Genomic DNA, 25,799 nt, shown 5'->3' with positions numbered 1-25,799 from the left:
ATCTTGATTAAATACTGTGGGGCACTTTACACCAACATGAGACATCACTTTTAGGGGAGATGGGCATTAAAGAAATACAATAATACTTGATCATTTCAATTTAGAAGAGAAAATCAAAGACCTCACAGAAATCATAGATACAACAGGGGAGTTGAAAGCATTGTTTATCAAAAAGATGTTTCTGAACTGGCATGCCTGCTAAATGGTTGACTTTTACACAAAGATTTATAATGTTTTTGAAATATTCTACACATTCCACAATACAAGGAAGAATCACCTGGCAACAATTAGCCTATGATACATTTTAAACTATAATAAAGGAGAATTTGGCTGCTTAATTCAAAACGTTCCCTGGAAGTGAACAGCATAACTGTTTCCTGAGTATGTACTGACAGTGAGTTCCCTGGAGATAGGATCTCATAAAGCAGCAAGGGGCCAGAAAGTGGGCTGTGCTGAAACTTCATATTAAACACGGCATCAGTTCACTGAACGACAACTTTAGTGGAATTCAGTCATGTGACAAAGGTAATCAGGGCAGATGTCTTAAAACATATAAATCACCTCATCTCTGATTTGTTCAAAAGATGAAAAGAATGGGGAAGGTATACTTTCATACTTCATCCCAAGGAAAACTGAATAAAACTGTTGATGCTGAGCTATACCCACTGCCACGTTGCAGATTTATCTATGGAGCTGGCAGGAATTAAACATTATAACAAGTTGGACTTGTTGTCATTTGACAGTGAACACAAGAAAATTTGCTTACACAAAGTTGACATGTTGGGCGAGGTCAGCTTCAAGGATAGTTCAAGTTGTAGTGGACTGAAAACTGTAAAATGCTACCTATGCCATCAGGATAGAATAATAGCAGAAGCACTTGGAAGTGTCAGAAAAATGCTCAAGTTTGCATCAACATTAGATTTGTAATACAAAATCAGATACTTAGCCTACAAATTAATAACAATGGGTTGAGACTAGTGCAAGAGAAGGTGGCAAATGTATTGAATACAGGAGAATCAACTAGTGTTACAGAGCCCTGCTCTTTCCTTGGGATGCTTCAATCTGAGCTTGATTCTTATTGGATCATTCCACCACTGTAACCGGTTTGCACAGGTTTTTGCAAAGGTGAGCCTTAGAACAGGGTTGAAGAATCAATATGGATTTATGAAAGGAATTTGTGTTTGACAAATCTATTTGAGTTTTTTTGAGGTTAATCTTTGTTTTTATATTCATTCGAGGGATGTGGGCTTCGCTGGTTGAGCTAGCATTTAATTGCTCATCCTTAGTTGCCATTGAGAAGGAGATGATGAGCTGCCTTCTTGAATGACTGCAGTCCTTGAGGTGGGTATACCCACAATGCTGTTTGGGAGAGAGTCTGAGGATTTTGACCCAGCAACGGTGGAGGAACGGCGATATATTTCCAAGTCAGGATGGTGTGTGGCTTGGAGGACAACTTCCAGGTGATGGTGTTCCGATGTTTTTGCTGATTTTATCCTTCTAGCTGGTAGAGGTGGTGGGCTTGGAAGATGCTAAGTAGTATTGGTGAGTTGCTGCAGTGCATCCTGTAGATGGTAAAAGCTGCTGCAACAGTGTGTTGGTGGTGGAATGAGTGAATGTTTGTGGACGGGGTGCCTATCAAGCAGGCTGCTATGTCCTGTATGGTTTCGAGTTTCTTGAGTGATGCTGAAGCTGCACTCATCCAGGCAAGTGGAGAGTATTCCATCACACTCCTGACTTGAGCCTTGTAGATGGTGGACAGGCTTGGGGGGGGGGGGGCAGGGGTTAGGAGGTGAATTACTCGCCACAGGATGTCTAGCCTCTGACCTGCTCTTGTAGACATTTTGTGCATATGGCTACTCCAGTTTAGTTTCTGGTCAATGGTAACCCCCAGGATATTGATAGTGGGGGATTCAGTGATGGTAATGTCATTGAATGTCAGGGGGTGATAGGTGGATTTTCTCTTATTGTATATCATCATTGCTTGGCACATATGTGGAGTGAATGTTACTATCAGCCCCAGGCTTGGATATTGTCTGGGTCTTCCTTTCCTTGTCTATGCACTGCTTCATTATTTGTGGAGTCATGAATGGTGCTGAACATTGTGCAATCATCAGTGAACATCCCTACTTCTGACCTGTGAAACTAACAGAACAGATAAAGGGAACCAGTGGAACAGGATGTATTTGGACTTCCAGAAGGCCTTCGATAAGAAATGGTAGAAAGACACAGCAGTTAGTGTTCCTGTCTCACAGCTCCAGGGACTGGGGTTCAACCTTGACCTTGGGTTCTGTCTTTGTAAAGTCTGCACATTCTCCCTGTGACTCTATGAATTTCCCACAGGGTGCTCGAGTTTCCTCACATGTGCCAAATACATGGTGGTTGGTTAATTGGGTACTGTAAATTGCCCCTACTGTATGGGTTGCAGGAGAATCAGTGAGGGGTAGTTCATGAGGAAGTGAGAACAAAAATGAGATTAGTATAGATGGTTGCTTGATGGTCAGCACAGACATAATGGGCTGAAAGGCCTGTTTCTTTATTGAATGACTCTAAAATGCCATACAAGAGGGTATTAAAAAATTAAAACCACATGAAATTGGTGATAATACACTAGTATAGTTTGGGATTGGTTAATGGACAGAAAGCAGAGAGTAGGAATAAAAAGAACCCTCTCAGGTTTCAAGTCTGTAACAAGTGGAGTGCCACAGGAATTGGGCTGGCGCCCCCAGCTGCTCACAATCATTGTCAGTGATTTGGGTGGAGGAGCACTTAGGTAGAAAAAAATAAAAAGCAGACTATTTTTAAAATGGTGAGAGTGTGAAAGGTATTGTTCAAAAGGATCTTACTGTTCTTTTACATGAATCACAGTAAGTTAATGTGCAGGTGCAGCAAGCAATTCAGAAGGCAAACTATACAGGCAGTCCTCAGGTTACGATCAGTTGCTGACAACTGTTCGTAAGTTGGAAATGAGCAAAAACAGTGTGTGGCAGAGGATCATAGAAACAGCTGTGATGGGAGAGTGGCAGCAAGCTGGCCTCACTGACTCAGTGAATGAGCAAGTGAGTCTGCTCAGCGGTCCCAGCTCTGCTTGGCTCAATCCATCCCCCAATTGCGTGGCTCAAGAGCAGGGAGTAGGGAGAGAAGGCATGTGGGAATGCTCCATTCCTACCCAACAGAAGATGCCTGCAGTCCCACAGCAGCTGGCAAGTCCATCCCCATCCATCCCACCAGTCTCCCAAATGCTCATATGTATGGGGTGTCCATAAGTCAGGCGTTCATGGCCTGGGAAGGACTTGTACTGCCCTTTATTTCAAGAATGTAAGAATAAAAACAGATTTTCTAGAAATATAGAGAGCCCAGGTGAGATTGTACATGGAATATTGTGTACAGATACAGTCTCCCTACCTAAAGAAGGATAGATTTATGATAGAGGGAGTGCAATGACAGTTCACCAGATTAATTTAAGGGGCTGTCCAATGAGGAGAGACTAAACACACTGGATCTATGCTCTCTATAATTCAGGAGGATAAGAAGTGACCTCATTGAAATTTACAAAATTCTTACAGGGTCTGACAATGTAGATGCAGGGATAATGGTTCTATTGATTAGAAGGAGTCTTAAATGCAGACACCATACAAGTTTTCCAAGGTCAGTCTCAGCAGTAGCTCTTTCCTCGTTCATTATGATCTCCAATGCTTACTGATGCATTGGTCAAATGCGGTCATCATTGCATGTGATGGACACGTGACCTGCAAATCACATATGCTTCATGCTTACTCACTTGCACTGAATAAAGAAAAGTATAGATCGAGAAGGAGGCCCTAGGCTATCTTTTGCCCAAATTCAGCTCTTCAGATATTGGCACCTTCCTGAACACTATGTTGGACTTTGTGATTCTCTCAGCATAATTACTCCATATTGCACAGAATCTCAAGGTAGAATGCCATGGTTAATGCCCTGTCAAGAATACCATGTGAGAAAGTGACCACTAGCTTGGCACTGAAAATTTTCATGTTGGTGGCTTTTCAGGAAGATTTCCCAGTTAATGCTGATAATGTTGTTAGGGCCACCTGGTGAGGTATTCTACTTAGAGAGGTCCACAAGTACAGCCTATCAGGCTGTTATGATTTGGAGCTGGATATCAACAAGATCATTTAGTCTTTCTGGAGAAGGTGGCATAAACTAAACATAAACAAAGGTCAGTGGGTGGTTATTCCATAGGCATTGTAGGGGTGTACTCTCACTAACATTCATGTTCAACACAAAGGGATGTTGCACATGAAGCCCATGGCTTGGAGTTTTTGTCTTAGTCAATAACTGGCCAAGACACGTGTGTGCTTGTTGTGTCAGGCCTGCAGAACACAGCCATATCAAATTCCTAAATATAAGAACATAGGAATTAGTAGCAGGAGCAGGCAATTTGGCCTTTCAAACCTGCTCTACTTCAATTCCACTTTTCCACACTGTTGCAATATCCTTCAATTCCTTTAATATCTAGATATCAATCAGTTTCTTTTCTGAATGAATTCAATGACTGAGCCTCTACAGCCCAATGGGGTGAAGAATTCCAAAGATTCACCACCCTCTGCATAAAGAAATTCCTCCTCATCTTGGTATTAAATGGCCTACACCTTATTCTGAGACTAAGACCCCTGGTTTGAGACTCTGCAGCCAGGAAAAACTCCTTTCTGAATACACCCTATAAGAATTTCTGAAAATTCAATGAGATCTCCTCTTCTAAACTCTTGATAATATGGAGGTGGCTGGCTCAGCTTTTCCATAGTGTGTGTTTTGTTTATTTCCAGCAAGGCTGCATTTTTTCCTTATTCTGGAGGATAGCAACTTAAAGTGGCATGAGGTATTGCCAATGGGACCCTCCACCACTGAAGAATAAATGAATGGGAAATTATGATTAGCTTTTGCAATGCATGACCTGTTTTAAGAGTTGGTCTCTGACGATGGTCTACAGTTCAATTGAGTACAATTTTCAGCTTTAATGCATATTGGTAGCACAGTGTGGTTTATGTATATTGGTGTGAAGTGCAAGTCCCTCCTGGTTAAGCAATGGTTCAATTTTAAAATTGTCATCCTTGTTTTTCAATGCCTCCGTAATCTCACCCCTTCCTATCCCTGTTATCTCCTTCAGCGTTACTAACTTCTGAGATATCTGCACTCCCTTAAATCAGCCTTTATTTCTAAAATTCTGCAGCTGCCAAGATCCTAAGCTCTGGAAATCACTTCCTAAATTGTTTCACCTTGCAACTTATTTGCCTCTTAAAAATCTCCTTAAAATCTCTCTATTTAACCAAGTCTTTAGTCTTCTTTGTGATGGCATTAATTTAAAGTCAAAATATAAGTCGAGTTAAGTGTCATATGCACAAGTACATGTATGCACAGGTGCAATAAATAACTTACTTGCAGCAGCATCACAGGCACATAGCATCATATAAGCAACATTCACAAGAAAAGCATAAATTAAGTATAAATCTACACAGTTAGAACAAAAAAAAGTCCATTTTAGTTCAAAGTGATCAAAGTGGTCATAGTGTTGCTAAACTTTCGTTACAGAGCATTTTTGCTGTGTTAAAGGTACTATATAAATGGAAGTTTTTGTAACGTGGTATCACAATAATTATCTATTTTCTTATTCTTGACATGTATTTATTTAGTAAGAGGGGGTGACTGTGGACTTAAGAATTATTAATAATCTGGAAATGTACTGTACCAAATTCTTAAAGGGATTGACAAATTCGAGATGGAGTTGATGTTTCCCGAGGCAGGAGTGTCTAGAACCAGTATCACAATAGGGGTTCGGACATTCGGGACAGAGATGAGAAATTTCTTCACCCAGAGGAGCTGATTCTTTGAAATTCTCTGCCCTAAAGGGTTGTTGTGGCTTCTTTGCTGAGTATACTTAAGACAGAGATTGATTTTGTTTTTGGATTTAAACTGATTCAAAGTAAAAGAGGTTCATGCAGAAAGGTGTCCTGGGGAAAAGATCAGCCATAACCTTATTGAATAGTGGACCAGGCACGATGAGACGAATGGCCTGTTCCCACTTCTATTTCTTATGTTACGTTAGTATGTTTTTAAGCATCTCAGATGGGGATGGGCATTGTTCAATAGCTCACTGGATACTTAGTTTATAGGTGAGTTTAGGCAGCATATTTGAGCAATTTGATTCTGGAGACTTCCAAGAGACAACGTTTAAAAGGCATTTGGCCAAGTACTTGGATTGGAAAGCAGTGGAGGGATGCAAGTCTAATACAGGCAAAAGGAATTAGTGTAGATCGGCATCATAGTTGGCATGTTCACCCACAAGAACTTTGGCTGACTTTACTCTCTCCCATTTCCAAGAGCGCTGATACATATCAGTGTTCCTATTGAATTTCATGTTGAGATTAGCTAACTCAACATGAGAGTGAGAGTAAAATTCAGGACCTCTGATGTCTGTCAGATATATGGGTAGAGTTTAAACCTGCTGCATTTTAAGCATTCTGGATTGCTGATATAGAAATCAAAAACAGCTTTCATTTACTTAATGCCCTTAAAATTGTGAAACATCTCAAGGTGCTTCATGCAGGCATGATGTAACAAGCAGCGTATTTTCCACATGAAAGGTACTTATTATTGTTACGCTGTTAATTACTAGATGTAACTTTCTATGAGAAGTTTAATTCCCAAATAATAAGAAAATATTACACCTTTGCGAAAATCAGATGGAGATTAGAACTGGAATGCAGTTTCTAGGAAGCTAATGGTAGAGTAGGACAAAATGTCAGCAAGTTGAGAATATTTTCAATTCAAACAGAGCCAGGCCTTGCTGATCCAGAACCCACACCTGGAATCACCTCACACCCCTGCTTACTTGGTCTGGATCCAGACAGCTTATCACAGTGGCCCAAAGCATCCGCATGATCTGGTTGGCAGTAAGGCTTCTGACGGAGCAGTAAGGACGACCTGCCCTGAAAACTCCCTGAAGACATTGACAACCATCATAGCCCTGCCCCCAGCTTTGTTGGCTGTTAGAGCTGTAAATGCAATTTAACAGATTTTAAATGTCTCTGAACGTCAGACATTTAAAAGCTATTAAAATGTTAGTAAATCACTGCTTAAAAAATAAAGTTAATGAAAACAGAAATAATTACACTGGCTGTGGTAATGGAAACCAGAACCAGGGAGATCACAGGGTTTCTACTCAATGCCAGGTTTTGGCGAGGATCTATTTTACTAGTTAAAAAGGAGAAGATCTTGCTGATCTATTTTACTAGTTAAAAAGGAGCAGATCTTGCTAAGTTTTGCTGGTGGTTGCAAATGGAGTTGCTGCACTCAGCCATTTGATTGGCCATAAATCCTTCATGTGCTTTCAATCATAAAAGTCCGAGACTGGCAGCATAGAATCTGTCATGGTGCCAGTCTCTGATAGCAAAATTGTGGAATCCAGCCTCATTCAGATTCCCCAACATGGCACTGAAGAAATCACCTCTCAGATTCTCTGCTCGCTCATGCTTAGTGCAGAATCAGAAAATCTGTAGTTTAGGAGAAAAAGGTAATTTTTTTAATCATTTGGGCAAAGCTTCATTCATCGATTTGCTGACTGTGAAAGTCAATCGGAGGCATTTTCAGAAGCAACTTCTCTGCAGCATCCATCTGTCATTGTTTGGACTCATGTGATAGGTGGTCTGAATCTGACCCAGGTAAATGTAAGGAGATTCCATGTCTTGACACTGAACTGTGGGCCTGGTTCTGGGCCTGGTCCAGTACGATCCAGTTAATGTGATATTGTTTGTCCCATTTCCCACAACTGAGCTGCAAAAACCTTATTATTTGCCTTCATTCTTAAACATATTTTCCTGTTGGGACAGCATAGACATCCCGATAAACCTAATTAACCTATGCATTCTGCTGCAAGCACCATGGAATCAAAAAGAATAATGGCTCTTCAACAAGAAATCATTGACAAATGTAACTTAAAAATAAAGGATGACAATAACCAAAAACATCTTTTTGTTTTAGCCTGTACTATCCGTTTTTCTCTGAATTATCTCTGATGCAATTCTTGAAATTATTGTTCATCTTACCTTTGAGGAAGTACAAGCTTAATTGCACAAATAGTACAGTGTAGGTTTAATCATGAATCTGTTCTGGTAATATGCATGTTTTTTTTAAATTCAACAAAAATAACTGCCTCCTAAAGGGACAGTTACAGGGGATGTTTGGTTTCTATAAGCCAGGACCACAATTTATTGAGTTTTATAATATTTTTTATATTGCTATCTTACATGTAGGCATGAGTATTTCAGCAAGCATTTGAAAAAAAACTGATGTTGCAGTAGCAAGTAGCATTAGATAGCAGTTCCTCAGTTTATTTTATTAATCAGCAATATTCACAGTAAAAGTTGTTCCAAAATTATTTTTGTGATTTTTTTTCTGCTGGGCACTGGACCCATTCATGCGGAAGTAGCATAAGGATAAACAGAAGCATGTGCTGAGCTGGCAGTAATTCTCCTTCTACATTGGCCAATGAATATCTTTGGACAGTGCAATATCTGAGATAGGGACACTGAGTTTTCTCCACTCTTCTGCCAGGAAACCACTGTACTTTGACTGTGCAATAATCACAAAATGAGTTGGGAACCATTAATGTGAAGTCTAGTCTTTAAGACTGTCCCATAATTTTCTCAAAAGTGGGTGTGGATCACAACATGCTCCCAAACTTATAACAAGGTCTATTAGCAAAAAAATACAATCATGGAAGTACATTCATTTCCTGGGGGGGGGGGGGGGCAGGGGGTTGGTACTATTAAAGGGAGATCATGTACCAATTTTTTTTTCATATGCGCGACAGCAACTATGGGTTCACTGTTGCAGTGACACTCTACTTTCCTCCTCCCAGAGTTAAGTGGCTGCCCTACTGATGCTGGAAAGGATCTCTCACTGAACCAAAATATTGAAATGTCCTATCTTCCAAAAATGGATCAGTTGCAGAAGTTGTGAAAGGCTAACTGTATGTAAAATGGCAGAAAAGGATGAGACCAATGTGATCAAGAGCATGGGAAGAAATAATCCTCCACCTGCCTCTCCCTGTGATAATTGTCACTTGTACCGAGGTACAGTGAAAAACTTGTCTTGCATACTGATCGCACAGGTCAATTCATTACACAGTGCAGTTACATTGAGTTAGTACAGAGTGCATTGAGGTAGTACAGAGTGCATTGAGGTAGTACAGAGTGCATTGAGGTAGTACGGGTAAAAACAATAACAGTACAGAGTAAAGTGTCACAGCTACAGAGGAAGTGCAGTGCAGGTAGACAATAAGGTGCAAGGTCACAACAAGGTAGATTGTGAGGTCAAGAGTCCATCTCATCGTATAAGGGAACCGTTCAATAGTCTTATCACAGTGGGATAGAAGCTGTCCTTGAGCCTGGTGGTATGTGCCCTCAGGCTCCTCTATCTTCTGCCTGATGGGATAGGAGACTAGAGAGAATGACCCAGGTGGGTGGGGTCTTTGATTATGCTGACTGCTTCACCAAGGCAGTGAGAGGTATAGACAGAATCCGTGGAGGAGGGGCTGGTTTCCATGATGCACTGGGCTGTGTCCACAACTCTCTGCAGTTTCTTGCAGTCCTGGGCAGAGCACTTGCCATACCAAGCTGTTGAGCATACAGATAGGATGCTTTCTATGGTGTATCGATAAAAATTGGTGAGTGTCAAAGGGGACATACCAAATTTCTTTAGCCTCCTGAGGAAGTAGAGGTGCAGGTGAGCTTTCTTGGCTGTGGTGTCTACATGATTGGACCAGAACCCCAGCACAGTTGGACTCCTGTGCTGGACTCTATGGGAAGCTCAGTGATAGGGTGGAGTGGCAAATGTACTGGCATCTGTCATTCAGCACAGCCCAGTATTGTGATATTTCTGTGTAAATCTGGGCTGAATGCCAGTAGTTTCCTTTGGAATCATCAGCCACAGCCAGCTCAATTCAGGCCAGTATGTTTCTCTTGAAGGTTCAAACATCCATGCAGAACTTTGGAGAAGAGGTTTTCCTGCTCACCTCTGCTCCAGTGCTCAGCAAAAACTATCTAACTTCTGTACCGATATGTCAGTGAATTTTTGGTTGTTATTTAACAAGGGTAAATGTTATGTTAGGGTTGCACATTGGCAGAGCTATTGGAGTTGCTGTCTCACAGCTCCAACAAGTTGGGTTCGATCCTGATCTCTGGCACCATCTATAATGGGGTTTGTACATTCTCCCTTTGACTCCATGGGTTTCCTCTGTCTTCCCCCATTCCAAAGAAGTGCTGGTTGGTAGGTTAACTGGCCACTTTAAGCTGCCCCTGGTTTAGGTGGGTGATAGAATCTCAGGGGTGGGGGAAGAATAAATGGGAAGGTGGGGAGATTAAAATGGAATTAGTGTTGGATTAATGTAAATGAGTGGTTGATGGTTGGTGCAAATTCATTGAGTTAAATGGCCTGTTTCCATGTTGTATGACTTTATAAATCACCCAGAGTAAAGGTCCATGCTCTGGCAAGGTTGCAACTGATGAAAAGTTAAGAAAAATGAGGCATGGTTGTGTTAGGTGTTAGAGATTAGAACTTTCTGGTTTCTGATCTGTATGCACCATCTCTTTCTGCACCTGAAAGCAGGGTCGAATAATAACTCTTTGTAAATGGATGCCCTTCACCTCCAGCCTTCAAACCATCTATTGCCATCACTAGTGTCTTTTTGTGCCTTGGTTGCTTCTTATAAAACTCCATAAAAGTATGTCTAAGAAATATGAGGATTTCACCAAAAAAAAGAGAACTTGGAGAAAAATAACAGTATCTTAGGTGTTGGCTCCATGTGAAACGATTTTTTCAAAAAACTAGTCTGCTTCAAATATTCCAAAGCAGGCCATGCTGCCATGGATTTTTACAAGTGAGCAATGTGTTTGAAATTGAATATAGGTTTTATTTTTCCTAAGTACATTTAAATGAAGTGCACTGTGCCTGTTAAATAGTTTCATTCACCTCCCCCAAAACAATATATTGGAAAATGAGGTGCACTGCAAATCGGGTGTGTGATGAGTAGTGTTCTGCCCTGTGTTTACCAAAAGTGAGATTCTATGCTGCTGGTAGAGCTTTGAGAAAACGGAGCTAATTACTTGCATTTTACGTACAAGTGCTCTATTGAATTGCTAAAAGGGAAATATTTCCTTGCAGGGATGGACCTGTTGTTCTTCCTTTCTCTTCTCTAGCCAGTCCAAGGAAAATGTTAGCCCCAGCATTGCTACAGAAACATGGTTCTCACTCACCTCAGCCATCCAGCAACCAACTCAACGGAGGGCACCACAAATCCTACCCTGTTTTTCAAAACCAACTGATGCAACCCATTCAAGCAGGTACTTTGAAGTATTTACTTTGGGAGATTACTGCATAAGCATAAAACATGAAAAATAAGATACAAGCATTGTGTTATATAATATTTAATACTGCGCCATCTACAAGCAGTAAATTTAACTAATGTAAAGTTAATTAAAATTAACTTGAATACCATTTTTAAGAAGTTTCCTTCTGCTGGCAGACATTTAATATTCACAGATTATAAAAATTATTTTGTTTCAGTTACTTATAAAATTTTCCTGGCTCTGGTGATGTTCCAGATGAGAACAGCGATGCTTGGTGTGATGTTGGCCCAGATCTTGCTCTCAATCTTGATACAATATTGCTCACTAATCATCATGTTAACAGTTGCCCATAGATTTTTCACAGGCTTGGTAAGAGGAGTCTTTTTCCTCTGATGTTGTTCCAGGTCTGGTGCTTTCTGCAGGAGAACTGCAATATGACTGAGCACTGTTTTCATCACAAATTCCAGGCCAAGCCAGAAAGGCAAAGAAGGTTCTAAACTGAATCCCCAAATTGTGTTCAGTTATTTTGGCAGTGGCAGTGCGACAATTAGTTTTGACCATTTGACTTGAGAAAGATCAACCAGAATTGCAGCCCTTTATCAAAGAAAATCAGGATAGGATCACCTTGCTGAGTTATGGCCCTCAATCAAAAAGCCTGCTGTCACTCTCTATCACACATTAACAGTGATAACCTTAATGAGGTCTAGATGTTGTTAATGCCTGTGACATTGTACGAGAAGGTAGTATCTACAGGTGAATGAGGAAAATAAGGTTGTTAGGTGTAGAACCAGAGAGAAAACTTTGACCACTCACAATAACAGTCAAGGAGTATGATGTTGCAATGAAAGTACCATTGCTTTTGGTACATCCAGGGTTGGCTATGCTTGATCTCGGTGATTGTGCTGCTTGCAGGCATAAGGTGAGCCTGGATGGGTAGTATTCCCAATAGTTGAATAATCTGACCAGCCTTGCAATTTACCAGTGGGTAGCATGGCATGCATGAAGCCCATCAAAAGTTAATACCTTCACATTCAAGCTAAAATAAAATTATAATGGTTAGAAGGATAAGAATAATTCTCTCCTCCCATTCTCTTAGTTTTAGTTCAAAATCAGTGAACAGTTTCTCGAGATGAATGAGTATTAAAATGAGTGTTCATTTTAATACCACCAGAGGAAATGAGTTACCGGCTGATTATAAAACAAAATACCAATAGTTAGAAGTGGTTTCTTTGACACTATTTAAGGATGTTTGGGGTGGAGAAAAAGAAAGACGAGTTGGGTCTCTATGTTCATTTTTTGTTCAGTTTAATTACTGATGGTATTTCCTTGTGTGCCACTAAATTATGGGGTTGCATTCAAGACTCAAACATTGTTCGTTGAAACGTTGAAGGAATTTTCAGCTAATCAACCACTAATTATCCACTGGCTGTCTAGCAAATGGAACTATTGGTATGTAAAGAATTAATTTAAAAGTAAAGTCCAATAACATGGAAAAGATTAAAATAAATTACAAAATCTCTCCAAACATGTGGGATGATAATTTTAAATTACAAGTGACTATTCAAAGACTTCATTATTTTGCTATCAAACAAATGATTGTGGTCCCAACAGTACTGCCACTGTGGTCTGTGTTATGTGTGCATGTGTGTATCAAACTGTTCCATACAAAGTGCACTATTCATAAGTATGTCTGTTGTGTGGTCCCATGTTTATATATATTATTTTATTTTTTTCTTCAGAGCTGTTGACATTTTCAGAGATATCATTTCATATTTGTTGATAACTATTAGGTATCCAATTTGAATTGTCTAACACACAGCACAGGATAAACAGAAATTTCTTCCACCTGGAGCAGAGATGGTCAATTTATGAAGCTGGAAGTAGGTAGCCATAGTTTTGAGAGGAAATGAGATCAGAAGCACATGTCAGGGTCTGGTTCTTTAAAACTATTCACTGAGTCTCCTATTCCTGCCCCCTAAGTAGTTCCATCTGCCCTTCATTCCTCTCTTACCTGGTTCCACATTGTGTTCCTTACTTATCAGATTCTGCACTCGTGTCCCCACTTATCACCTTCCAGCCTCTGTCTCTACCTCCCCCTCCCCTACCTGACTCCATCCACCCCCTTTTTTTCTTTCTCCTTATCCGTCTCTACCCATCATCCACCAGCTGCTGTCTCCCAACTCCACCCACCCCCACACCCATCACCTGGCTCCATCTGCCCATCATCCCCCTTCTCACTTGGTTCCACCTATCACCTGCCAGTCCCTGTCACACCCCCCTCTCTCAGCTCTTTATACAAGCTATCTCCACTCCCTCAGTCCTGATGCAAGGTCTTGATCCAAAACATCAACTATCTCTTTGCTTCCACAGATGCTGCTTAACCCATGAGTTCCCCCAGCGGTTTGTTTTTTTTTCTGTTCCAGACTACAGCATGTATGGTGTCTTGTGTCTCCATTTTAGGATAGTATGAAGATGGGAAACAGGAGGGGTCAGGAATAGACTGTTAAGGGACCCAAGAGATGATGGTGCATGAGTGGGAAGAGAAAACAGGAATAGAGATTCTGCATATGTTTCCGTTACATACTCCTTTCACCAGTTCTACCCCATTTTAATATTGTTATTCTCTTTCACTCATGATTTGTCATATAACAAAAAATATTTTCAGTTTAGATTTCATCTGCACAGGAGTTGTTTTTTTATGAAATAATCACAGGATTTGACCACAGTGTGACAACTGTTGTTTGTTTTCAGGTTACCAAGGAAGCTTTCATACCATGCAGCACACTTTCCAGTATAGCGACTCATTTAGAACAATGGAGCAAACTACAATTCACAATTCTCTTTCAGTAGATGATTCACACTGCCCTAGTCCAGCTCGGCATAATGGTTACCATTCACGCATTGCACATGCAAGTCTATCAGGTAAAATGTGGGACAGATTTTCATGCATGTTGTTCATTTTAATGTATTATTTGTTTGTTTTTCTTCTACACGATTGAATCAATGTGATTTTGATTTTGCATAAGTGTATACTAAGTAATATTACCACTTCCGCAGAGTACTAAAAAAAAGACATCATAGTCTCCCATACAAGAAATCATTTCATGAAGCATTTTGTGATACCTGCTGAGTTATTTATTGTTTTTGTCAATCTAGCAGCTACTTTCAGTTAGACATTTTGTTGGGTTAAAACTAGATTGCAAGATATCTTACCTTGAACACTTTTGCAGGCTACAGAGACTAATTGGCAGTGACTTGCGTTTTTCATGCTGTTAAAAGGGTATTTAAGTGTTAGTGACAGGTTTGGTTTGTACCTTCTGCCCAAATAATTCAGAAAATGCACATTCAAAGGAAAATGGCAAAACCATGGATTAGTTTTCCAAGAATGAGGTTGAAAGAAACCTGGAAGCTTACTAGAGTATGTCCAGTGACCACAGGGCATCAACTAATAAACATTGCAAGGATATTAAAAGATATTCTGGGGGTCCCAGTTAAGAGTAATCTAGAATGTTTAAGAAAAAACAAGAAAGCATTGCGGAACAATGAATGGGATAAGGATAACCAAAGTAGTATCGGGAAGACAGTACAAACAAAAGAGGCCACTAACAAATAAAATCCAGGATAACAAAAATTAGTCACAAGACAAAGGGCCAAAGAACAAAAAATGTTAAGATGTCTAAAAATGTTAAAAAAAGACAAATCTAAACATGCTGGATGTGCAAGCATTTTTAATAAGGTTGTCAAATCAACAGTGCAAATAAATGTAAGTGGACACACTGTAATTGTCACAGGAGAGACATGGTTATATGGTAACCAAGGCTGGGAACTGAATATCCAAGGATATTTTATCTTTAGAAAGGACAAGCAAAAGGAGAAAGAAGGTGGGTGGCTTTTTAATGAAAGCTGAAAACTGAGCAATAGTGAGAAAAGATATTGACTCAGGAAATTAAGATTTAGAATAAGTTTTGATGGAACTATGAAGTATCAAGGGGCAGAAAACAGTGGTGGGAGTCATCTCTATGGAAATGCATGTAAGAAGTACACTGCAGTAATTATGGGTAATATAGATTGGCCAAAACGTATTAGCAATAGAACTGTGGAGCATGAATTCTGGAGGGAGACCAGCATGTTGAGGAGCCTGGCTATCCTAAGTTGGGGATAGTACAATGAGAAGGGGCTAATTAATAATTTTCTTGTGCAGGGTCCTTTAGGAAAGAGTGACCATAACAAGATAGAATTCTTCATTAAGGTGCAAAGTGAAGTAGTTTGATCTGAAACTAGGGTACACATTTTAAACAAAGAAAACTATGAAAGTAGGAGAAGTGAGCGTTGGCTATGATAGATTGAGAAGTTTCATTGAAATGCTTGACAGTTAAGTGGCAATGACTAGTATTTAAGCAATGAATGATAAGAACCGCAATAGTTTTATGTTCCTTTCCAGAGCAAAATAAAGGAAAAACTTTAGAATTCATCAAAAAAGGACCAAGACTAATTAAGAGAGGAGAAATAGAGTATGAGAGTAAACTTGCAAGAACATAAATGTCGACTGTAAAAATTTCTGCAAGTATGTAAAGAAAAAAAAGTATTGAACAGACAAATGTAGGTCAGTTTTGGTTTCCTTTCCTAAGAAAGGAGAGACCTGCCACATAATGGATGCAGCCAAGATTACCAGACTGATTCCTGGGATGGCAGAACAGTTGTATGAGGGGAGCTTGGATTGGCTGGGCCTTTATTCCTACAGTTTAGAAGAATCTGAGGGATTCTCACTGAAGCATATAAAATCCTAACAGGACTAGACAAATATATATGAGGAGGATGTTTCACTGGTTCAGCGTTAGAATGATGGAAAACAATTTCAGGATATGGGGCAAAACATTTAGGACTGAGATGAGGAGACATTTCTTTGCTTAGCAGATTGTGAACTGATGGAATTCCCTACCACAGAAGTTGGTGGAAAGCAAGGTGTTGAATGTACTTAAGAAGGTACATAGATTTCTAGACACAAAAGGCATCAAGAGGTATTGGGACAGAGCAGGAATATGACATTAAGATAGAGGTTCGGCCATTAGCATACCGAATGGCGGAGCCAGTGATTAGGGTCAATAAGCATACTCCTGCTCCTATTCTCTACGACAACTATTGGAGTATATATTAGATGTTGTGATTGAACTCAACAATGTCTTTATCAGACTGTATCTTATTCTATTTACTGAAAAACAAGAGAGAGTTTCTAACTGGAGGTATTGCAGAACAGACACATTGCTCATCTTTGATGTCAGTATCCCAGTTTTAGAATAGTTTTTCTGAGAAGGAAGTGCTTAAGGGGTGATCTTGTAGGCGTTTATAAAATGGAAAATAGTAAGAAATAGATCAAGTTGAAATTAAATAGAGGCAACTTCAGGACTACTGTCAGGAGCTGCATCAACAGAGAGTAAGTAGATGCTGTGAATCATATAGAATTATCTGATTGGCAGAATAATGAAGTGAAAACCATGAAATAATTTAATATGAAGTTACTCACCACTGTTGGTGAGGCCCACTTGGAATACTGTGCACAGTTTTGGTTCCCTTACCTAAAAAAAAGATATAGTAGCATTGGAGGCAGTCCAAAGCAGATTCACCAGGCAAATTCTGGAGATGAGTGGGTTGTCCTATCAAGACAATTTGGGTGTGCATTCCTTGGACTTTAGAAGATCTGCTCAAACAATTTACAGAAGGTTAGACATGATGCAAGAATATATAAGATCCTCAGGGAAGTTGAGAGGGTAGATGTTGAAATATTTCCACTACAGGCAGTCCCCGGGTTACAATCGGGTTCCATTTCTGAGAACCGTTCATAACCCAAACTGTTTATAAGTCAGAAATGAAGACTGTGTGTGGGAATGGATCACAGAAACAGCTGTGACGGGAGATTGAGCAGGCCTGGAAAAAGCAGCCACCAGCCGGCCTCACTGACCCAGTGAGTCTGCTCAGCACTCCCAGATCTGCTCAGCTCAGCCCAGCCCCCCAACTGTTGCACCCGTAGCAGCTGCCAAGTCCATCCCCATCCATCCCGTTGGTCTCCCAAATGCTCATTCATATTTATGGTATGTCTGTAAGTCAGGCATTTGTAACCCAGGGAGGATCTGTAGTGGGAGAGTCATGAACAAGGAATGTAGTTACAAAATAAGAGGCCGGACATTTAAAATTGAGATGCATGGACATTTCTTCTCAGAGGGGAATGAATCTCTGGAATTCTCTGTCCCAGAGGATGGTGGAGGCCAGATTATTAGACGATAATTAAGGTGGAGATAGATAAATATTTGAAAGATCAAGGAATTGAGGGTTACAGGGAACTGGCACAGCAGAGGAGTTGAGGCCAGCATAGATCAGCCATGATCATATGAATGGCAGGGCAGGCTTGTAGGACCTGGTGGCCTACTCCTATTTTCTTGTGTTAGGTGCAGGAATGCAGAGAATTGTTTTGGATAGATGATTTAAGATGCGCCAAATGACATTTCTTATCTGTGTGTACCTTAAATTAGTGCATCGGCCCAACAGAATCATCGAGGTACTGGGAAGAGAAAATACAGTTCGTAGGGAACCGCCATAAGAGGCTACAATCAGGGTCTGTCTGTGGTTCAAGTCCATTTTTATGTTGACCTTTAATGCAAGAAATATGAATGGTATTTCTCTACATTGTGAGGAAGTGCAGTAAGATTTGCAATTAGACTCCCCTCTGCTAATAATGAGTGCATTAATGCTCAACATTTTGATAGTGAATTGTACTGGATAGTAAAACCAGTGGCATTGAGGTTGTGGTCAGTGATGAGGCACTCACTCTAAACCTGTGGATTACGTGATCAATTTCTTAGAAGAACCTAGCTCCAAGGACAGCAGGGAGCAGGACCTTCTACATATAAATTCTATGACATGAAAGGAATCTGGGAAAACTTTCAGCTGACTAAGCCATGATCATTTATCCAAAAACTACAACAAAAATATTCAAACTATTCAAAAAATTATATAAAAAATTCAAAAACACATAAATGACTTAAAAAAGCTTGATGTCAAGAAAAAAATTTAAATAAACGAAAAAATATGTTTGTCAATTAGCTAAATGAATGATTTACTGTTCCTGCACCATGGCACCATGTCTAACCTCTGCAAGTTGTTTGAGCAGATTTCTCATTGCAAGCTGTAAGGAAATGCCACAACTATGTGCTCCACTGTAGGACTGCAAAATCCGTTTGGGAATTTAGAAAATTTTTCCATTGCTGCCTAAGTTTTCCTTTTCAGACTGCAGGAAAATTAACAACAATGTATTGTTTTACAAATATTTCTCTAAAGTGCAAATATCTCATGGAGACAGCATGTAGCTACAAACAGCTGTTTGCTCTGTTAAGATCTATAGGTGATGGTGGTTTGGCAACTTCAATTTGCTGATTAAAACTGTGTGGAGGCCTGACTTTTAAATTGATTAGCAGAAAAAAATATTTATTGAACTGTATAAAATAACCAGCTTGCTTAAAATATTTGGGAATGACTTTGCTTACAAATTTACTGTTTGCTGTTTATCTGGTTAACTTAACTATTTACTGTTTAATATACCTGCTCCGTGTTTATAACCTAAGTCACAGGTTGACAATGTCTGTTACTCCTTTCCAAAGTAAAAATCACATGGCCGTCACATGATTTATGCAGTTAACCAAAATACAATAATAAAGGTTTTGGTCTGTCTGCTGATCTCATTGTAATTATGTGTATATTGTTCAGATAAAGGTTGAGGTAGTTCATGCAAAGTGAGAATTCACCTACAGTTCTAGTCTCTGTTCCATAAAATATTGCAGCTCCCTTTGAACTCTGAGGTATACATATTAACTACCACATTTAGGTTTAAAAATCCTTTCAGCCTCATGGCGTTATTTACTTTCCTAAAACATTGATAGGATGCAGAGCTGGGCTGAGAAGTGGCAGATGGAGTTCAATCTGGAGAGGTGTGAGGTGGTACACTTTGGAAGGACAAACTCCAAGGCAGAGTACAAAGTTAATGGCAGGATTCTGGGTAGTGTGGAGGAGCAGAGGGATCTGGGAGTCCATATCCACAGATCCCTGAAAGTTGCCTCACAGGTGGATAGAGTAGTTAAGAAAGCTTATGGGATGTTAGCTTTCATAAGTCAAGGGATTGAGTTTAAGAGCCACAAGGTAATGATGCAGCTCTACAAAACTCTGGTTAGACCACACTTAGAGTACTGTGTCCAGTTCTGGTCGCCTCATTATAGGAAGTATGTGGAAGCATTGGAAAGGGTGCAGAGGAGATTTACCAGAATGCTGCCTGGTTTAGAGAGTATGCATTATGAGGAGAGACTAAGGGAGCTAGGGTTTTACTCTTTGGAGAGAAGGAGGATGAGAGGAGACATGATAGAGGGGTACAAAATATTAAGAGGAATAGATAGAGTGGACAGCCAGCGCCTCTTTCCCAGGACACCAATGCTCAATACAAGAGGGCATGGCTTTAAAGTAATGGATGGGAAGTTCAAGGGAGATATCAGAGGAAGGTTTATTACTCAGAGAGTGGTTGGGGCATGGAATGCGCTGCCTGGGGCGGTGGTGGAGGCGGGTACATTGGTCAAATTCAAGCGATTACTAGATAAGCATATGGAGGAATTTAAAATAGAGGGATATGTGGGAGGAAGGGGTTAGATAGTCTTAAGTGAGGTTTAAAGGTCGGCACAACATTGTGGGCCAAAGGGCCTGTATTGTGCTGTACTGCTCTATGTTCTATGTTCTATTGTAGCACAGTTGAGAGTTTTCCGTGAAAGTTGTCAAGAGGTAAACACCACTTTAGTTCAGTGGTGTACTACGAGGAAAGAAATCTATCACCCTTACAAGATTGTTCTTGGAAGCATGACTCCCCAACCATGACAATGCAGCAAACTCTGAACTACCCTCTGAAATGACTAAATTAAGATATTCAATTCAAGAGCAACTCAATATTGAATATTCATATTCAATATTAATATTTAAACTTAATGTTGAATGTTGGGCAACTTGAATATTCAAATCAAGGACAATGTAGATTGAACTCACCAGAGACACTCAGATCCTGCAATATAAAAAAAATTGGTGGAGGTGTTAACAACACTACTAGTGGGTTCCACTTCTCACGTTATGAAGCAAAAGAAACAGCTTGCATGCCTGCTTTTCCTGTGGCTATTGATAGGAACTAACTTCAATTTTCATAAGCAGCAACAACACCTTGGCTATCTCTCCCCCTCAAAAACTTAAGAAGGTCGAAGGCAAATGACTGAAAACACCAATAACTGATCATATGTACAAGCAAAAGCTTGCTTCTTAAACCTAGCAACCAAATTTAGACGGAACAGATATGTTAATATTGGTTTTCTTTCAAATGTATTCTGTTTGTGCATTGGGTTAATTTTCTCAAACAGTACTTAATCTTGATGATATAACATTGATAAGGTGTATTTGCTTTCTTTCTTGAGTGTAGTTAGAAATAAACAGAATCCATTTAGATGTTTTTGTCAGTTACTTACAGGCCTGATTCTAATCACAGAGATTGTAATTATGCAGCTTTAACCATGCCAAGATAGATTATCTCTAAATTGAAATGTCCAGTGAAATGAACTACTCTACCTATTAAATGCAGTAAATTTATGCCCTGCCAAGTTTAATTAAGCACTACTTTTTAAAATTTAGTATATCATTGTCTGAACTGGACAAAATTATATTTGTAGTTATTGGGTACTTTTAGTTTTGCTTTGTTTAATTTGGTTTCTTTGCAGAAAACATTGTCAAAATCTGGATCATGTACTTTGAGGTCTTTAATAATAGCAAGATAATGATAACTATTGAATTTTAAAATTTAGATTCAACTCTGATTATAATTAAGAAAACCTAATATCTACTATCTTATCCTAAAAAATAACAACATTACATATATATCATGCAATATTATTAAAGTACAAATTATTTGGAAACTCAGTCCTTTCAAATTTAGAAACTATGTTCAAAAATTCCTGTCTGAAATTATTAAACATGTTCCTGATATAAAGGAAATGGCTTTGGCAAGTCCCAATCTGGTTCCTTAATGGTCTTGTGTCATAAGTACAAAGCCAGTCCTAATAAGAAAGTAAATGAGTTTCCAGTAGAGAGTGGAATGAATACAAAAATGGAAACGTTACTTCATTGTGGTAGGACTTTCTTTTCTGAGTTGGGATAGCATAAGGGAACAAGATTTCCTCTGTGTGCATATATAAAAATAATGTAAATACTATTTTGTCACATGCAGTGCATACAGAAAAATTTACCACTGTTCAGACACTACCGTGGGAGTTCAGTCTTTATTTAAAAGCTCCCCCTATAAACATTCTGAACCTTCAGCAGTACAAAACAAGAATGGGGTAGAAAGAATGATTCAAAGCCCATTGCCACTTGAGATACTTCCAAGTACTGCATTTCAGTGCCAACTTTATCAGGTTAAGCCTTATTAGACCAAAGCAATGGTTGTTATATTAATCCTACTACTTTATCTCTAATCTGCACACTAATCTGTTCAGGTTTTGTACTGAGAGTGAATGTTTGCAAAATTACTGCTATTAATAGTATACCTGTGGAATTCTGTCCATAGGGTTTGATATTGTGCCAGAATCTCAAGGCACATTCGGAGAAACACTTCATAATGAACCAGAAGACAATGGACTTTTCCAGATCAGCACTGTTGACCGTTGTCTGAATCAGCTGTCCTCTGTTTATACAGAGACCTGAAACCAATATCTTTCAGCTGGATCATTCTGATTGGACTATCAACTGCCCGGCATGCCTCTGCTCAAGTTACATTCAAAGACTTAAGCAATGATATTGGATTAGTCAAAGTATCTTATTACATTTCAACAGCCATAGACTTCTATCCAACTCCAAATGCTGATCATCCAAAGTGAAATGATTATAGGTGGATATTAGAACATTTACACAGTCCTCATGAGCCTATCACTGTGTATATTAACAAAATCAGCACAGCTATCATTGTGAGTTTAAGCTTCATCATTACTGTAAATTTCTTTCTGTTTATTAGCAACTGACTGGAAACAACCAAACACTTTTGACCTATGATTAGGATCCCCTGTAAAACTGTCAGTGTTATTGTTCCAAAAAGTAACACAATTGCATATTATATGATGTGTGGCACATTGCAAGTGTGTGCTAACCTAATGAACAAGGATCTAATGCAATGTTAAAAACTTTTAAACAAATATGAAAAAACAGTAAATAACTTGCTCTATCATGCTTAACATCCTTCCAAAGGCCATGCATTACTGTTGATACTATGCATCCATCCACCTTGAGGGCATGTTTAATACTTTCAACTCCCCCAACTATAATGAAACACATCCAAATACACATCTATCCTCACATCTTCACTACTAAATATTGGCCTGAGATCAACACAAACACCCTTACTGAATCTTGTCATCTACAGTGACAAATACATCCAGAATTTGTTACCAAGTCTTTAATTTGCTTATATGTAATTGTTTTAAAGGTAAACTTGAAAAAAGCTGGAAATCTACAGCTTGTCAACCAGAATCTCAAAGATGACAATATTTTAAAGTGTGTCATACTGATAAAGAATCACATAATTTCCCAAATCCCTCAGCATCTTTATGTATACTTAAGCCATTCTTAAAACCTATCTGTTTAATCAAGATTTTAGTTATACCTCAGTCTTGCCTTCTTTGGCTTGATTACCCTTTCCTATGATTCTAGGAAGCTCATTGAGATGTTTTGCTGCATTAAAGGTGCTACATAAATTAAAATATTTTTGGTGTCTTTCTTTTTCGCAATGTCTGGCTTGCTGAGCATTTCTTAAGACTTCATTTCAGATTTCCAATATTTGCTGTGTTATTTTAGACAACAAACATGAAATGTGTTGTTGCCATTGCACTTTTGATACCAATGCTTCAGGCATCCAGATGTGCAAAGAGAGCAGCCGATTTTGTAACTTGTTAATCACTTTTTTCTGGCTAAGGTCAAATGTAAAATAGCATGGGTATAAATTTGTAAAGAATGTTACTTTTAAAAAAAAATCCCAGTGTCTTTAAGGTTTTCAAGTTCACTCTTTTTGTACAAAATATTCACATCAACATAATGTACATAGTGTGTGTAACAATTTGAGTATTCGTATGACATTTTACAATTTATATAACTTTTGAATGGATTATTAAAAACGCGTTATTAATGGAGATACATTTGTTGACTTCTACTTTAAAAGATTGAGCTGTTGCTTAAAACTTTACAGAAATGCAAAGATGTTGGTAAATACTGCAGAAAATAAACTTTGTAAACTTATTTTGCCCAAGGATATGTGCAAAATAACAACAGATACTATTGTGGGCTGAGGTTTCAATGTTCCATATGCAAGAAGCCCAACGGACCACACATGCATTCTGCTGTCTGTTATTATACCCCTTACACTTACACACAAAATGTTATGTTTTGTTCCCAAACTATTTCCGATTGATGCTAATTTTCCTTTAACTCCCGAGTGGTGCGTATGTGTATGTGAGTGAGGGAGACTGAACTGGGTACAATTTAGTCTGATCGCTACACGCCATTTAGCGTGTGGCGAGCGCTGCAACGGTCGAGCCAACCTGCAGCTGCCAATCTACCTCGCGACCTGCCCGCCTCGAGCACAGGGAACGCGACACCAACCGCCGCGGCTGCACACGGGGACGGCGGCGTCCTGCCACGCAGGCGCGGTAATAGGTATCGGAGGGGCGGGGGGCGTCTGACGAGAACATTCGTTGGACAGTGGCGCGCCAGTCGATGACCGGTGCGCTGGCGGTGTCCAGCAACTGACTGTCTCATGGGCTTCAAATCACGTTCTAGGTGCACAGGTGGAGAAGCTAATGCAAGAACTGAAAGGGGACAATGTCAAAGTAAATTAATTCCTTTCTCGAAACCGGGTTAAGCTTTTGAAAGAAGTGTAGTCGCTCTGACTGAGAAGATTCTGTGTCCAGGGGAAAGAAACGCACTGGGAAGATGGAGGCCTCCCTGCACCAGTGAACACTGCTCTCACACTAGCGCCAGTGCAAAGATAAGGGATGGTTTCTTGACGGCATATACTTGGAGTCAACGCCCTCGTAACCACATCCACACTTTAACAATATACAAGCTAACAATCAGTTGTGCAGGACTTGTTTGGACTTGGCTAACAGTTGAGAAAAAAAAGTGCTAATTTCTAATGCCTAATGAGTAATCACCTCCAGCCCGGCTGCCCTCGTGGTGCACCTTGCACAAGACAACTCACATTAATCTGTGTGGACAGCCTTGAAAACTGAATAATACAAAGGTATGTGCATTGAAATCAGATGCAAAATTGAATATTTTGGGCGATATTTCAGGTACGTTTCCCACATAATGTGGCGAATACTTCAAGATGCATGGTTTGAGATTCGCAGCTGGGCGATGCGGCCCTACGGGGGCAAGAAGGGTCCTGCCCAAACTCTTTTTCAATCTTTTTATTGAATTTCAAATTAATTCAAATTGAAGTGCATAATATTAAAAATTATAGATAAGATACAAAGAGATCGAGATAATAATCACAGTTAATATTTATACTCACAAGGAGTAAAATATATAATCTAGACCAGTGGTTTTCAACCTTTTTCATGCTGCGGCCCCCCAGAACATGTCCTTGTTAGATGGTGGACCCCCAAAGCTCACAAAATCAAACAATCGATAATATTTCTGCATACAACACTTAAATTACTGCACATAGGCCCTATTGAAATAGTGACTATTTCAATCACTGATAATTACCAAGGCCCTATTGAAATAGTGACTATTTCAATCACTGATAATTACCAGTGGTGTCTTTCAGTGTTCAGTTCAATGTGAAGATTGTGCCTGTTTTGCACTGCAGTGTTTGTCCAAACATGGTGGTATGTGCGACAAACATACGCGTATGTCATCCTCAATATTCAGTCTTGATCTGTATTTGGTTTTCATGGCAGTGAATGCAGAAAATGCTATTTCGCACAAGTAAGTGGTTGCAAATGATAACAGAACATCGATGGCTTTGCCGGACAGCCGTGGATACTCCTGGGAACATGCTGTCCAGAACGACAACAGTGACATCCGGTTGAACTGCAAGTGCAAAGTCCTGTCAGATGACAGTTCAGCCAGTTTCTTCTTGTTCGCGTCAAGTTAAATCAGTAAGCATGCATTCAAACGGATTTCGAATCCAATCAAACGTGCTCGTGTCATCGTCGCCAAAATACTCATGGAAATAATGTGACAGCTGTTGAATATGGTTCAACACGGTGCTCGCAATGGCCTCTGTCTTAGTCTTGTTCACTGTCAGAAAGTCAGCCAGCAACGGAAACGTATCATAGACGCCTTGCTCACATCTTCCCT

General features: G+C 39.6%; 1 protein-coding gene across 2 annotated transcripts in view; it reads left to right on the top strand.

The window, feature by feature from the left end:
• The window catches only part of LOC127568400 (zinc finger protein GLIS3-like), a 282,009-nt gene extending 258,385 nt beyond the window's left edge, over positions 1 to 23,624 (top strand). The window contains exons 8-10 of one of the 2 annotated variants that reach the window (XM_052012083.1): positions 11,197 to 11,375; positions 14,133 to 14,303; positions 22,012 to 23,624. In XM_052012083.1, coding sequence (XP_051868043.1) covers positions 11,197 to 11,375; positions 14,133 to 14,303; positions 22,012 to 22,148 — 487 coding nt within the window. In that variant the 3' untranslated portion in view covers positions 22,149 to 23,624. The remainder of the gene's footprint in view (positions 1 to 11,196; positions 11,376 to 14,132; positions 14,304 to 22,011) is intronic. The other variant, XM_052012084.1, reaches the window with a different exon arrangement.
• Positions 23,625 to 25,799: the final 2,175 nt, after the last annotated feature.

Source organism: Pristis pectinata, chromosome 3, assembly GCF_009764475.1.
Source record: "Pristis pectinata isolate sPriPec2 chromosome 3, sPriPec2.1.pri, whole genome shotgun sequence".
NCBI lineage: Eukaryota > Metazoa > Chordata > Chondrichthyes > Rhinopristiformes > Pristidae > Pristis > Pristis pectinata.
The sequence above is the reverse complement of the archived record's forward strand: the minus strand, read 5'-3'. Positions and strand labels throughout refer to the sequence as shown.